Genomic DNA, 14,821 nt, shown 5'->3' with positions numbered 1-14,821 from the left:
CCCGCTGCCCCTGCGGCCGCCACCGCTGCTTCTGGCGGGCCTCCCGGGCAGAGTGTGCCTGCGGGCCGTGCTGGCGGACTCGCGGTTCTTCTTGGTGTGCATGTGCTTCCTGACCTTCATCCAGTCGCTCATGGTCTCCGGCTACCTGAGCAGCGTCATCACCACCATCGAGCGGAGATACAGCCTCAAGAGCTCGGAGTCGGGGCTGCTGGTCAGCTGCTTCGACATTGGGAGCCTGGTGGTGGTGGTCTTCATCAGCTACTTCGGGGGGCGCGGACGGAGGCCGCTCTGGCTGGCTGTAGGGGGGTTTTTCATCGCCCTGGGGGCTGCGCTCTTCTCCTTACCTCATTTCATCTCTCCGCCGTACCAGATCCAGGAATTGAACTCCTCCGTCAGTAACGAGGGCTTGTGCGTGACTGGCAATGGCACCGCCAAAGAGCAGTGGGACTCGCCGGCCTGTGTCAAGGACTCCGGTGGAAACGACCACTCTCTCTATGTAGCTTTATTCATTTGTGCCCAAATCCTCATTGGCATGGGCTCGACACCCATCTATACCTTGGGACCAACCTACCTAGATGACAATGTCAAGAAAGAAAACGCCTCGCTTTACCTAGGTAAGGCATCTAAGTACCGGGGTGCTTTGATGGCTGAACGCCAGATCTCTCTGAGGAACCAGTTACAGGTACTTCTGCCCTGTTCCTCCTGAACAGCACCTGTGCTAAGCTTTCCTTCTGAAGTAAACTTTTGAAGTAAAATTGCCATGCGGTCCTATTTTAAAATGTTTTTTTACATTTAAAACGTGGAGTGGTGAACAGCAGTAACAGGTGAAGCTAACGTAGTGTGCGTAAAAGCGGCTGTACTCACACCCCTCCCGCACGGGGAGCGGGACAGCGGAGAAGGTTGGCTTCTCTAACGCTTTTCAGCACTTGGCGTTAGCTGGTGACTTTTTCAGAAAGCGATGTTAAAGTTTGCCATGCCCCTTCAAGTTTCTTTTTGCTAATACAGAAGCTATATATTTCTAAATTTTGGTCAGCATGCCCTTAGCCTAGACTCTATCTAGGATGATAATGTTTTATAAGCCCTTTGAGAGATTTTGGCATGCTTCTTTTTACTTTTCCAGCATTCATTTACCTTTAACTAGCTATGAATTTTGGCTGGCATCGGTAAATCATCTGGCAACTCAGAATGGATTGAAAAAATGTTGATAAAACAGCAAGTAAAACCTTCAGGGTTAAGAGCTCGGTTATGGGAGCTCAAGGGACACAAGAAAATGAGAGCCCAATCTGGCACCTGGCTTTCGGCAGGTACAGACAGGTCTTCCTGATAGTTGTTCTTATGATGGGAGAAAGGGGTTTCTCAGATAACTGGGTACTAAACTTTTTTGGAGTTTGAACATGACCACACATTTTTGATCGTTTGTGTAATGCGTAAGAAGACTGACTTCTCTGAATTTGCATTCGTATCTTACATGATTCTGTAAGAAATGAACCTCATGTACTCCTTCAAATTCTTTTCAAATAAGGAGAGGCACTTACGGGGCTGAGAGAGCTGCCAAGGGGTTTTGGATGCTCAGCATTACCATTTGCAGTTTAATTTACTTCGTCTTTACGATAACTGTGGAGCTAATCATTCCGTGTAAAATAGACATGCACGAAAAAATACACTCGGGGGGTGTGTGTAGTTACTTTATTAAACAAAAGTAGTGATCTGGATCAGTATTTTTACTTCTTTTGACCTATTCTTCAGCAGTTTGACTGTTCCCTGGACCATTTTAAAGCCATGCACAGTCTATGTGTGGTGTCTTGAGAAAGCCTGAGGCACTGTTGGTTTTCGGAAGGAGGGAGAGGTATTATCTGTGTTTTTTCTATTGTTTTCACAGCATTGCTAATCTGCCACATGAAATATTTGACAAGTGTTTTCCCTCTCTTCCTCCCCTCTGAGAAAGGTTAAGTGGTATGGAAATTTAGATTAACCTGGAATCAACTTTATTGGCAGTATGAAAAAGTAAAGCATCTTGTTGCTGAGGTTAGTAACTGTAGTTTGGAGCAGCAGAGAGGGGGCTGCAACTTTTGCAAATAGCTGATTTCATACAGTCCTCAAAAACATGGGAAAAAAGGAAATGGAAAGGCTGTAGGTGAGGAATGAAGGGTAAAAGAGATGAATGGTGCAAGAGGAGGAGGTCTGCACCGAAGGGGGAGGCAAGGTCAGTTGTGGGAAATCCTCGCTGTGCAGGAGAAACGATGCCTACCATTGAAGCACTTCTAGCACAGGAAATCGTACTAAAGTGACTCAGGTAACTGTTAATTGCAGCAAAGATCAGCCTTAAAGTTAACAAAGGTAAAAGACACCAGCAGCTGTTGGAAGACTGTATGTGACCCTGTCGCCAGGCACTGAAGGCAGCTTTGATCTATACTGGGAGTACCCTCGTAGAGTTGAAGTTCATACATAGTGATTCGGAAGAGTAAAGGTGAGGTACCCAGCTAGAGTGTACATGAAAAATGCATGCCCGCGATCTGATCCTGTCCCCAGGGAGAAGAATTAAAATGAACACAAAGCATGTTTAAACATCGAGTAAAATGTACCATCGCCTCCTTTCGGTCTTTAAGTTACTCAGGACTAGAAGCAATGTTGCTTGCCATTGGAAATCTTGGTATTATCTTTTCTAAATAGTGTGAAATTCTGAGGAAACTTTTAACTTGTTCAGTTTTGAACATTTACCTCGCTTTAGACTTAGGCCAGTGACTTTTTGAGGAGCAGGGATAAAGTCTGAGTTCCATGGAAAAAAAGAAAAAGAGCATAGTTTGGCACGTTGATGTGAGCAAACATGTTTTTTTGGAGCTTCTCAGTGGTTTGGAATGTTTCATGTCCTCGAGGAGAGGGATTTGTGGGCGGCGGGCAGCGCAGCCGAGCGCGGGGATGGGATAGAGGTGGCCAGGGCATGGCTCTGCAGGCCAGCCCCCACACATCTTGCATTATGCAATGCCTGTTCCTCAAGGCAGTATGATTTTATTACCGGGGCAAGCTACGCAAATGATGTCAAAATGTAAAATGTATGTATGCATGTAGGCATGAGCTAACAAAAAGTCTTGGAGTGGGCCATGGGCGTTGAGGTTTGGAAAAGAGAAGAAAGCCCAGTGAAACAGATTGCAGTCACACAGAGACATGTGCCTGAGCGAGGACAGTTAATTTAAAAAAAAAGTATGGAAGGTCCCTAATGTGTTTGTTCGTAATCATGGTGGTATTGCATTCTATGTTTTTTTTCCGAAGAAAAGTAACATATATAAAGATGTGTTCAGATGAGAAACATTTGTTTACCAGGATGCACATGATAAAAGTTCCACTGAGCTGCAGAACTGAAGAGCTCTTCAACCCCGTGAGTGTGCCCACTAATCGTAGCCCCCCTGAGTATCACTAATCCTGATTCTGCAAAAACTCACCTTATGTGGCTGTGGAAGCTATTTTATTTATTTTCCAAGTTAATCCAGCTCAGGGCTCGAGTGGCAATAGCATATCCTCTTAAGTGTAGGCATGCAAGCTCAATGTGGACAGCTGTTTTAACATTCCTGGCTGGAAGTCCTGCTCTCAAAAAACATATTTGATGCTTATACATAGTCTCTTGGCTGCCTACACTTCAGTCCATCTGTCAGGGTGGCATAGAGCCAGTTTACAAGGTGGTATGTCATTTTTAGTAGGACAAAGGTGCCACGCAGGGATGTATATTTGGGCTGCCTGCATAGCAATGTGCGAGCTCACTCTTCTGCGGGATGTTTCTTCCTTGTGAAGGCAGTGCCACCTCCGGGTCCGCCTGCCCCTTAAACCTGGCGGTGCTTTGATGCCCTGATACTAACTTTGAGAAAATGTATGACATCAGGCTTGGAAACAAGTCATGATTGTAACAGGTGCCTAGGAAATATAAGACCGGCTCCTTTAATCACAGATAATCTAAAATGGAAGTTATGCACTTTCTGTAAAAATTGGGCAATCACTAAGTTGTCTTTGTCCGCTCCTAAAGTCTCTCCCTTCTGTGCTCGGCTGTACCGTAGCATGTCTGTCGTCAGCTGCCCAATGTGTGCAGGTTCTCCTTTTAATTAATTAATTAACTGAATTAATTGCAATTTAATTTGGAGTCAAATTGGACTGCACGAGTCTTGTTTTGTACTCTTGATGGTGTTTCTGCTACTTGTCAAATTCTAGCACGTAAACACAGTGTGTTTTTTCTAAACACTGTGGGGTTTTTTGTAGGGATCCAATAGAATAGTTTGTCTTGAATGCGAGTTTACCTTCTGAATGTATCATGGATTTTAAAAACAGTTCCTTAAAATTAACTGTGGCACTTGGAAAGGGAAGTTTTATTAGTGGCATTACAGTGCCTGAATGATTTTTAAATATTTTGCTTCTTTTGCAAGTGGGTATTGTAATAAAAAAGGATTTTACTTTGAAAATTCACACATAGAAAGTCAATGTTAGGTTTTACAGAAATATCACATTAATGAAAATATTTGAGCATTCAGGAATGACTTTCACCAGTACCCCCCAAAAATGACCAGTGGATGAATTAGTCAGTGTGCTAAGGATGTTTTATTTCAGTTTCCAGAATGCTATAGGCTGGTTAGGATATGATATGAGAAAAGGGTCTAAGTCAGTTTAATTTCATGCACACTCTACGTAGTTTTGGGAACAAACCGTAATTACAAAATGCAAAGATAAAGCTTTTATGAGATAAGAGCTGAAAAATTGGATAAACCTGTGTAAATGGGGTTGGTGCAGATAATGGCTTGAGAGCCAGGGAAATAAAATCCTTTCCTAACCTGGAAAAAGAATAAATATTTACACTAGTTTCAAAAAGATTTTGGACTCTAGCCTTGTTTTCATGAGGATCATTTGTGGGTTGCTGTTTGGTTGCATTAGGTAAAGCATTTCACTGTGACTATATTCTACTTGGAAATCACCTGCTTACCAGTGTTTTACAGCTGGATGCTCTGTGTACCCCTCATGCCTTTTACAGACTTCCCCAAAGCATTTCAACATGTATGTATGTTGATTGTATTTATTGTATTTCTAGTTAAATCTACCCTTATATTGATGGATATTCCCACCTGGAAGGAGAGGGCAGGAGGAGAAGCTTCACATACTCCATCAGAAACCCACTGCCTCTGCCCACTGGGTCCCAGGGCAGAGTCCAGCTGCCGAACGAGCTGGGCCTCCATAACATGCCCTTGCCTGGATGTTGGCATGGGAAGCACTGGATTTTTGTGCCACTTTGATTGATTCGTTTTGATCTGGCCACTTCTGGGGTTATGGGTGCCACCAGAGGACAGGAGCTGGAGCCTGCCGAGTGCATCAGGTCTTCTGTATGGATGCTGCGAGATCACTGAGGTTTTCCAAGGCAGGATCAACTTTCTAGCTGAACAGGAGGGACTGTCTGGAAGTACTGAAATGGCTGACCAGTATTTCATTTTATTCTCACCGTTCAGCCTATGACCACTTGTGGTTTACATTGAATACGCTTCCTGCTACCCAATATCCGAAAAGGCTAGTTTCTGACAGGGTTTTCTCAGCATTGATCCCTATAGTTGGTAAACCTTACAGACATAGTACGTTTATTTTTACAGCATGCCTGGGAGGAGGCAGGATTTTATCAATCAAAAATTGAAGCAAAATTTTTTATTGCTTGCTGTATTTCCCTTATAAAAGAGCAGTGTGCTGGGCTTATTCCTCAAATACAGGATATTAGTTTATCTGAGTGAAAGCCACCTCTTGGTTTATCCATAGGCTAACACTAAGACCTGGCTTCTCAGCAGTCTTTTTTGTACAAACGTGCTTGCTTTGTTTGCACACTCAGCTGGGCAGAGCTAGCTGCAGGCTGAGCGCACTGTGCTCTCAGCTGGGTGTAGAGACCATCTTGGGATGCAGGTGAAGTGGCTGCGGGTCTGTTTGTGCATATGGATTATATGTTTACCCACACAGATGATTTAGCACTCAGAGGGTTCGGTATTGTGCTTCTCTGCCATTTCTGTAACATCTTTTTTGTTAAAATGCTGATCAGGCAGCAGGCATGGTTCCTAATAATTGTTTAAAGTAGTGCTATGCAGTTTTATTGCCCTTTCCTATAGCTGAGGAAATAGAAAGATAAATTTTACTTTTCTTCTCCACTTTAATCTCTTGATCCATAGGTGGACTGATACTTTTTTTTTTTTCATAGTATAATCCTAAATATCATTTTCTTAGGCATTTAGAGAAGGTGGGGTTCTATGTCCGTGTGAACAGTGTGTGCATACAATGAGTTCAATGAAAGGTGGGGACAGCCTTTCCTCTGAAGTTTTCTGCCTGCAGGATTTAATGTCATGAGTGATATACCTTCACTTGCCCTGCCAGTGTCGTGTCCCTTAGGGATGCTTTCTGCATCTTTCCCGTCGTGTCCTTGCCATGAGCTACGTCATTGTTCACAAGCAGCTGCATTGACAAAGCATCGCTTGAAGTTACTGGCAAAATGTGCTTTGCCCTTCTTAGGAACAAGAAGAGACTTACGCACATACTTCCCTGATTGTCTCTTTCCTTTTATATTGAAGGAGAAAAACTGGGTTGGATCCAGTGGTCTGAAACTCACTGAAGTCCAAGGCCCAGTTGTTTTCCTTGCTTAGCATTTTGTTTCTGAGTCCGACAGTGCCCTTTTCACCTACTGAAGTTTGAGAATGGTGTTTTATCAGAGAGCAGCTCCTCTCTTCTCTGGCGAGCTCTGCTGCAGGGCTGGTTTGGGCAGACAAGTATCTGAACCTGCCACGGGCCCCGGAGAACCTTGGAAACTTAGACGTGAAAGTGGCCTTTAAGTAACAGCTTGTTTGTACCTTCTCTCAGGAACTGAAGGCTTGGGGTCTAGTGTCTGATTACCCCGGGGCTGGAAACTTTAGCTGTCTGCTGGATACCCTGACTGTTTTGTAAAGGATCACCGTAACTACTCCTGTTGCAAGTGGGTTAGAGATGGTCTGTATTTCATGCACTTTCCCTTAACTTTCATTCAGTGGCCATCTCACCTGGGAGGATTTAATTGCTGTGAAAGTGCTTAAGCAGTCAAAAGAGAGGAGACCAGATTTCTCCCTACCATTGTTCAAAAGTTCCTGTCTTGGCTGTGCAGGGAACACGGGCAATTATATAAATGAGGCTCAACCTGCTGTTTCATCCTGAAGGCCAGCATCAAAAAATTCTGATTTTTAAAGTGAATGGATTTCATCTGTGGATTTTAAAAGAGCAGAAAAGTAACTCAATCATATTACTCTTTAGTCTCATGCTCTCTTTTTAAATCTTTTTCATCTTGATAGCACTTTTAAAACCCTGTTACTTGGGAAGCATGAACTTGCTTTTCCTTTTTTTGTTGTTTTTACGTGCTTTCCCATTTCTTTTGAAAACAGTTGAGAAATTACCATGCAAAAATGGCACATACTTCAACTGGTCCCCTCTCGCAGTTGTTGCCTCTGTTGACTGTAGGGATCAAAGTTAAGCGTTAGCTCTGTCTCCTGCTGCTGATGGATCGGACGGTGCCACATGGGCTCTGAGGGCAGGGCAAGCCGGTCGCCTGCCTTCCTGTGAATCGTCGCCAGAGCTGTCAAAATTTCAGCTCCAAGTCCAAGGGTGCCTCTGCAACCCCCCTCAGCAGCTACGGGGGATGCTGGGAGTCATTAGGGCTGTAATCTGAAGGCGCTGAAGCAGCACAGTCGGAAGAGGGAAATGTTTTCCCTGGGGAACCTCTAGAAGTGAGGGCTCTGCACAAGGAGCAAACAGCTCTGTTGGCCTTCTGAGTCCTGGTGTCCATGCTTTTATTCAAACACCGTGGTGCTTTTACCATGGCTCACTTGGACTATCTGGGCACATGGGCGGGAGCTAGCAAAGTTATGACAGCAGACAACTCTGTGGTGTGCATGCAAGCTAGTTTCACTTGAGTCAGCCAGATCTGTACCCCAACTCCTTCCAAGTGCCCAGGAAAAAATAGGACATTTCCCATGATGGGAAAGAATATGTCAGCGTCCGGCAGCACGGAGAAGTATGGGCTGTGTCGTGCTTTGCTGCTGAACAGTTGGGAGTTTGGGCATCTGTTGTGCTGTCACAAGGCCAGAAATTCAGACACGCTGCATGGCGTTAACGAGAGAGCTAATGAACCTGGGTCTTCCCTCTTCCCTTCTCTTCTGCCACAGTGAATTTGTTCTTACTTGAGAAATTGGGAAGTGCAAACTCAGAAACTTGAGTGCTATTTTCTGCTGCCATTACACCCGATAGTCTAATCTGAAAGCACTAGTTCTTATGTAGGTAGACAGCTTACTTGGCAGCAAAGACACATTACGCCAGTGAAAAACACTGTTCTCTGGTATGAATTACATTTTAAGTAGTCTCATGGTGAGTTTGGAGGAGACACAGTTGGAAAAAAACATGTATATTTTTACTTGTAATTTGAACAAGTGAATTCGAAAATTATTCAAAGAAAATAAACATGAACTGTATGACATGAAGTACTTGCAAAATAGTACTGCGTGTCCACTAATCATATGCTCCTGTGCTGTTCCTGCTTGATTCTCTTCTCCATTTTCAATACAGGTTCTTTTTCAGCAGCTTGCTTTCTTTTCATTAGCTTGCTGGGATATTTTTTGGGTGCTCCCATGTTTTTACTTGCATATATCGGTTAACACTTTCTTCACATGGCACTATGCACAGTAGGACCTCAATCTGATGGTTACCCTCTGCTTTTATCTCTGGTTCTTACAGGATTAGAGTGAAAGTTTGGAGAGTGTCTCAGCATTGATTTTCTTAAAATCCAGTGCTGCTCTGAAACCAGCTACCTGCTCTTCAGTTGTTGGAATTTACTAAGCTTCTGTAAATTAGCAACTACTTCCCATATTTATCTGTCTGTTTTCAATCATCCTCTTCTAATTGATAAAAAGTAGATCCTGGATGGATTCTCCTGTAGTTGTATTTTTTCCTTTCTGGATTAATTAAGCTATCCTCTAGAGTCAGAATATTTCAGAAAGTCCTTATGTTACCTGAGTGTATCTTCTGATAGATGCTTTGCTATCCAGGGTACGGTATTTGCTGTTTCACACTCAAGTTGTAATTTACCCCAGTGTTTGTCACAGATTTGTTCACAGCATTTGACTTCAGGCGTCATGTAGGCATTCAAAGGTGCCAAGTGTGCTCCTGAAGTCAGGTGCTCTGAATCACATCTTGGTTCCCACTTCTCCAGTCCCTGCTTAGATTAAAATCTGGATACTGGACCTCCCTAGAAGTCATTTGAAGAAATGCAGTTTTGTAGATAAACCAAAGTAGATAGTGAAATAGTTGTGAGCACGCTGTGGTGGCTGCTAACCTGTAATTATTCAAGCAGAATGTATTAAGCAAGCCTCATTTGTGTCTAAAAATATCTAAAGGAAATACTCTGTAAGATATCTAATGTTGCTGTGTGTTAAGCTTTCCCTGTACTTAAAGAGAAATTGCTGTACTCAGCTGAGCTGTTGACTCAGTAGATTTTGCTGTGTGTAAGACAACTGAAAACACTACCTTTTCCATCAAAGGTCCCAAAGGAATCAGCTCATAGGCTCAGAGGTCAAAACCACATGAAATTGATGAGCAGAATACCCTGAGGATGCTGGTTAGGTGGGATTTTTCAGCTGAAGGAAAACCAGGAAAGGTGAAGGAGAAGGGGAGGTGTAGTGCCAGCGGCGTGGGACTGGCAGCGCCTCTTTGGTGCGGTCCGAGCCGGCGGGGGGCAGAGCCAGAAGGGGCTCTGGGCCAGGGACACCTCCTGGGGCTGGTTCCAGGTGGAGGCCATGGGGAGGGCTGAAGATGCTGCTGTAAGTGTCTGTGGAGTCCAGGAAAGCCCCTGGCAAGCTTTGGAGATGGAGACAACAGAGAAGCTTTGCTTCTGCCCACGCTTTTCTTCCCCCCAGCCCAGCATTTCCTGCTTTTGCCCAGCATGCCTCTCCACGCCGTTCATCGATCCCTGCCATTTCAGTAGCTGGAGTTTAAAAAATAGTAACAAAACAGTTTGCCACTTTGTGATTTTTAATCTGAATTTATATTTCCGTCTGTTACTTCATCCCAGTGAGTGAAAAAGAGGTTTAATAGAGAGTGTAACCTTCTGGAGCGCTAATAGCTTCAGTAATAACCCTCCCATTTCAAGAAATAAAAAATTCGCAGAAGACCACTACATAATTCTGTAATTTCTGTAAACATGGTGGGCAATTTATATCAACTTGATTTAATACAGCTGTCTAGTGACAGAAATAGTGAGGGTATCCCCTAGGGAAATTTTATAGTCGTGGAGGAATATAGATAACACATGAGCTTTTGGGTCTGCAATATGGTAGAGCTGATGCACACAGATTCAGGCATTTATATGGTAAGTTATATAATTGGCCTAAACCAGGAATTTCAGAAAACTATGTTTCTTCTGCTAATAGGATGACTGAGGGAAGGAAGTGGGATTTTGGGGTTGTCTGAGACAAGTAGGTGTTAGTTTGTTACCACACCTGCATAGCGTTATTGGAGGAATATTAGTCCTGTTACACGAGGAGAGTAGAAAGGCTCTGAGCTCAGCACTACATCACTGTAATGTAATGCCATACTGTAAATAATTTTTCAAAAGCATAGCTGAGGACTGAACTGATGCTTGAAGGAAGAGCTGTACTCTAAGCTGTAGTTCCTAAGTAGCAAGTGCACTCTTTTGATATGTGGAAGCTCTGTATATTCATTGACATCAGTGACTGAATATTTTAATGGAACAGTGATTATAATGGCAAAGATAAAGCTGACCGGTGTGAATTCCTTTGGCTGCAGAAGCAAAGTAGGCAATAGTATCCATATGTTTACTCCCATGGCTTCTCCAGAAGCTCTGGGAGAAGGAAGATGAGCACTTCTAAAAGGGTACCCTCTGCATTTAGGAGTACCTCTGTGACTGAGCCTATGCAGAAGACCTTTCTCATTAGCTTTTTCTCCTTGCCTTACTTGGTATTTGTTAGCAATTGATTTTTGCTTAAATGTGGACATTTATTGTGCTTACTGAGTTTATGGGTAGTTGCACTAGCTTTGGACACTCAGAAGCAAGTAGGACACAGACAGCAAGTAGGGAGGCATTTTGCCTTGAAAGGCAAAATAAAAAGAGTGGGTAAGGCTACTGCACCCATGCATTTGTGATAATTAAAAGAAGATCAGCCTTCTATGAGAAATGAGGTAAAACTGATTGACTAGCCAGGCCAGCTAATGGGAAAGGAGTTGAAAAAAGCTTTTAAACCTGGTGAGTCAGAAGCCTTGGGTACATGTATGCCTTGGGTACATATCTCAGCCTACAATAAGGATAAGAGATTCAATTTACCAGAGAAAAATAGAGGAATATATGAACTAATACAATGTTAAGAGTTCCTACACTGATGTCGGTAGAGCAGCTATTACTCCTTTGGGTAAGTAGTAATGTTTTAAATATTTGGATAAGGTAAAAGTGGGCTGTTTATGATCAGGTAGATCTGTAATTAACTTCCCTTCATCCTTATTCCCCTCTTCCTCCTCCCCTGCATCCCCACACTCCAAATCTAAATCCTGCGAAAAGAAGAGCTTACCGTGAGTCTGATGCAGTGCAATGCTTTCAAGAAAACCCCATGTTTTAATTCTCAGAGTTGTACTGTGTATTTATGCCTATCTTGAGTATTACAAAGACTGAAGAAGGGGGATCTGTCATATGTCACCATTTCAGGGTATGTGAGAAATGACATCTCATTGTTTGACCAAGTTGGCATACTGAAATCTTTTACTAACTGTTGTGTCAAGGTTGACCACTTTCTTGTAGGAGGAGAAGATGTAACTGGTCCAGACAGTGAGAGGACTGCTGAATGGTCATGGTAGCCGGGATGTTTATATTAGCAGATAGGCATCCTACACTATGAGCCAGCTGCTTTTTGTTTGAATTGTGCCTGACAGGAAAAAAATGGTGTAGTGTATTAGGAATGTAGTGAATTTCCCTTGTCTAGTTTAATAAGATGCTCAGATCAGTTACTTTGTGGTCTGAGCATTAGGATTTCTCCAAAGTACAACTGCTGGGTTAAGCAACTCTTCTAGTGCTGGATTAATCCCAGTTTGCATGGCCTGCCTGGAAATATTAGAAGAATTAGTAGCATAGCATTAGAAGAGATGGTCGTGTAACCTTTGTGACTCTGTCAGAGAGTCCCTGGATGCACTTAGGACTGCTGTCTGCTGCTTTTCTACTGAATCAGGATGTGGAGTGTGAGGAACAGCGTGGTTATTTTTGTGTGCAGAGGACTGGAAAATAATACAATGATTCTGCCCTTAATTTAGGCTGTCTTGCACTCCTGTTAAATTGGAAACAAAAGACTTCTTGACTTTTCCCCCTCATTTTCTTGAGTAACAAAGTGGTGTGGAGCTCAGGGAGCTGACAGCTGGTGGTTTTCTGATGTGGGAGATTTGACTTGAAGAATATATGTGTGGGAGTGATGATATGAGGCAGCCTCTTTGTACAACCCCTCGGTGATGTGCTGTATACTGTTGTTTAGTAGTTTACATAGTGCCAAAATAGACAGTAATCCTCTTACGTGGGATTGTGAAGCAAGTAATAATAGAGCACAAGTCAGTGTCATCAGTTCAGAGCAGGTTTTTTGGTAAACATACTTGTCATTTGTATCTCCTAAATTCTTTAGTACTTCTTAATCTTTATATTAACTAAGTCCTTCTCTCCAGCTGGAAGTGTTAATGTTCCATAATTGTAATCTCAGCTGCAATCAAGACCTTTCTATTCATCTTTCTAATTGATGCACTTGCTTTAAAAAGGCCACAGAGATTTTCAGTTTTATAATTCAGCTCATTTCCTAATATGAAAAATTCAGCGGCAGAAAAATTGTAAGATCACTTAGTCTGCGTAAAACGTTTCGATCATCTTACGAGTCACCCTGAAAAGATCTGAAGCAACAGAGTTACTATCTGCAGGCTGTTCATCCCATTTAGAAAACATGAAGTTGGCTGCTGTGCAGCAGGGCAGGCAGGATAAGCCTGTGCTGGAGGAGAGAAGCAATTAGCTCTACAGCAAGTGCAGTCAGAGCAGAAAGGAAGGTCTGGAGGCGTTCAATTAATACTAATGCTTTTGTGCTTATGAGGACCAGAGTCGTGATAGGTTACTGCTGCCTTGGTCTTATGGTTCTCAAGTCTGGCATCTAATGAACATTAGATTTAGAAAAGCTTTCCGGAAAAGTTAATAAATCACAACTAACTATGGCACACTCACATTCCCCCTGAAGATAATGAGGTACACCTGATACTGAATGGCAGCGGGATCTGATCTGTAAAGCTTTGTCATTTTTAAACAGCTAACAAGTCCTCTTGGGATATTTGTACCAAATTTATTTAAGTAATCTGAAATAATGAAAATGCATGTCGTTTATTAAACATTTCTCAAGTCACCAAACCTATTAGGGGAAAATAAAACAGGGTTTCTTTTCCATTGTGAAAACAGTTTGGGAACAGGTATCATTTTTGATGGCAAAAGTGCTTTTGATGGAAAATTGTTTAGCCATCAGTGTATACTTATTTGCATAGCTTGACATTTTGAGATGCATTTTTGCTCCTAAATTCTTCATTCTTATTATTCATTTCAACTTCTGTTCGCTCTTGGGTGGAAAATACAAGTAATGTCCCATTCGGTTTGAAGACTACTCTCTGTGTAACTCCTCTTGCTCCTGTTTTCATCTAGTACATCGTTCAAGACATATTTAGACACCAGTAGGCTGGAGAGGATGAATTTTTCCATTTGCTCCCACTGAGAATACCAGCTCTGTGGCTTCAGGCTTACCTGTTTTGACATTTTGCAAATGTTTCCCTGATGGGTTTCAGCAGTGTGAGTTAATAAAAGGATGATCTCTGTGATGATTTACTCTTTGTGCAGGAGCATTAATATAATCCAGTTTGAGCTGTACTCATAATCACAGACAATTTGGATAACTGCAAAGGGCCATCCACAAACTTTTCAGTTTTGTTTGGAGATCGCCTGTGTTGAGGTAACCCTATGTCACCTCTTCTACTGATGGTTATCTGTACAAACAGCTTTATTGTTCCATTTAGGGAGCAAACTTCCATATCACATTGTTGTATTGCGCTGATTGCTTGTTACTACCTATATTCAGATTTTGCAGGTATTGTGTGATTAAAGTATTCTTATTGCACATTACTGTATGGTCCAAGAGTTACATATCAAGGTAATTAGTGTATACTTTCTCCAAGGAATAAATCAAAAGTACTGGATTAGAGTCAGGACGTTTAATGATTATTTATGTCACAAGAAAAAAGATGAACAGAAACATTTGGATTTTCCTATTTTGATGGATTTTTAAGTGTATAGTGCTTCGTTTCCTTAGTCATCTGGGACTCCCCGGCTGAACATTGTTAGTACCGTGGTAATAGCTTATAGGTCTGGTAAATGAACATAAGGAGTTGAATTCTGAATTAAGGGCTTCTGAATACCTTTAATAGCATTGATATGCTGTTAATATAATGTCAAAAAAAGGGTTAGTGTTAACTTGAATTAGATCTGGAGGCCGTTTTCCCTTAGTTTTTGTCAGCCAGCAGATGTGTTTTCATCCCAGATCCGTTCCCTCCCGTAGCTTGCCCGCGGCTGCCGGCCCTCCTGGGAAGGAGGGGGACAGCCGGGGCACCGGGGGGGGCGGGTGGGAGGGGGACAGCCGGGGCACCCGGGGAGTGGGTGGCTCTCAGGAGCGCTCCGGGGCAGCAGCCTGCAGACACACGGGTGAAACCACTTGTGGCGGGGTGCACGCAGCGCGGCGCG

General features: G+C 42.9%; 1 protein-coding gene across 1 annotated transcript in view; it reads left to right on the top strand.

Annotated features, from left to right (window-relative positions):
- Positions 1-51: 51 nt before the first annotated feature.
- Positions 52-14,821, top strand: part of SLCO5A1 (solute carrier organic anion transporter family, member 5A1) — a gene marked incomplete at its 5' end in the record, with an annotated part of 73,799 nt that continues 59,029 nt past the window's right edge. The window contains one exon of the mRNA XM_009576965.1: positions 52-614. Coding sequence (XP_009575260.1) covers positions 52-614 — 563 coding nt within the window. The remainder of the gene's footprint in view (positions 615-14,821) is intronic.

Source organism: Fulmarus glacialis, unplaced genomic scaffold (assembly GCF_000690835.1).
Source record: "Fulmarus glacialis isolate BGI_N327 unplaced genomic scaffold, ASM69083v1 scaffold6194, whole genome shotgun sequence".
Classification (NCBI taxonomy): Eukaryota; Metazoa; Chordata; class Aves; order Procellariiformes; family Procellariidae; genus Fulmarus; species Fulmarus glacialis.
This window is presented reverse-complemented; position numbering and strand designations above follow the sequence as displayed.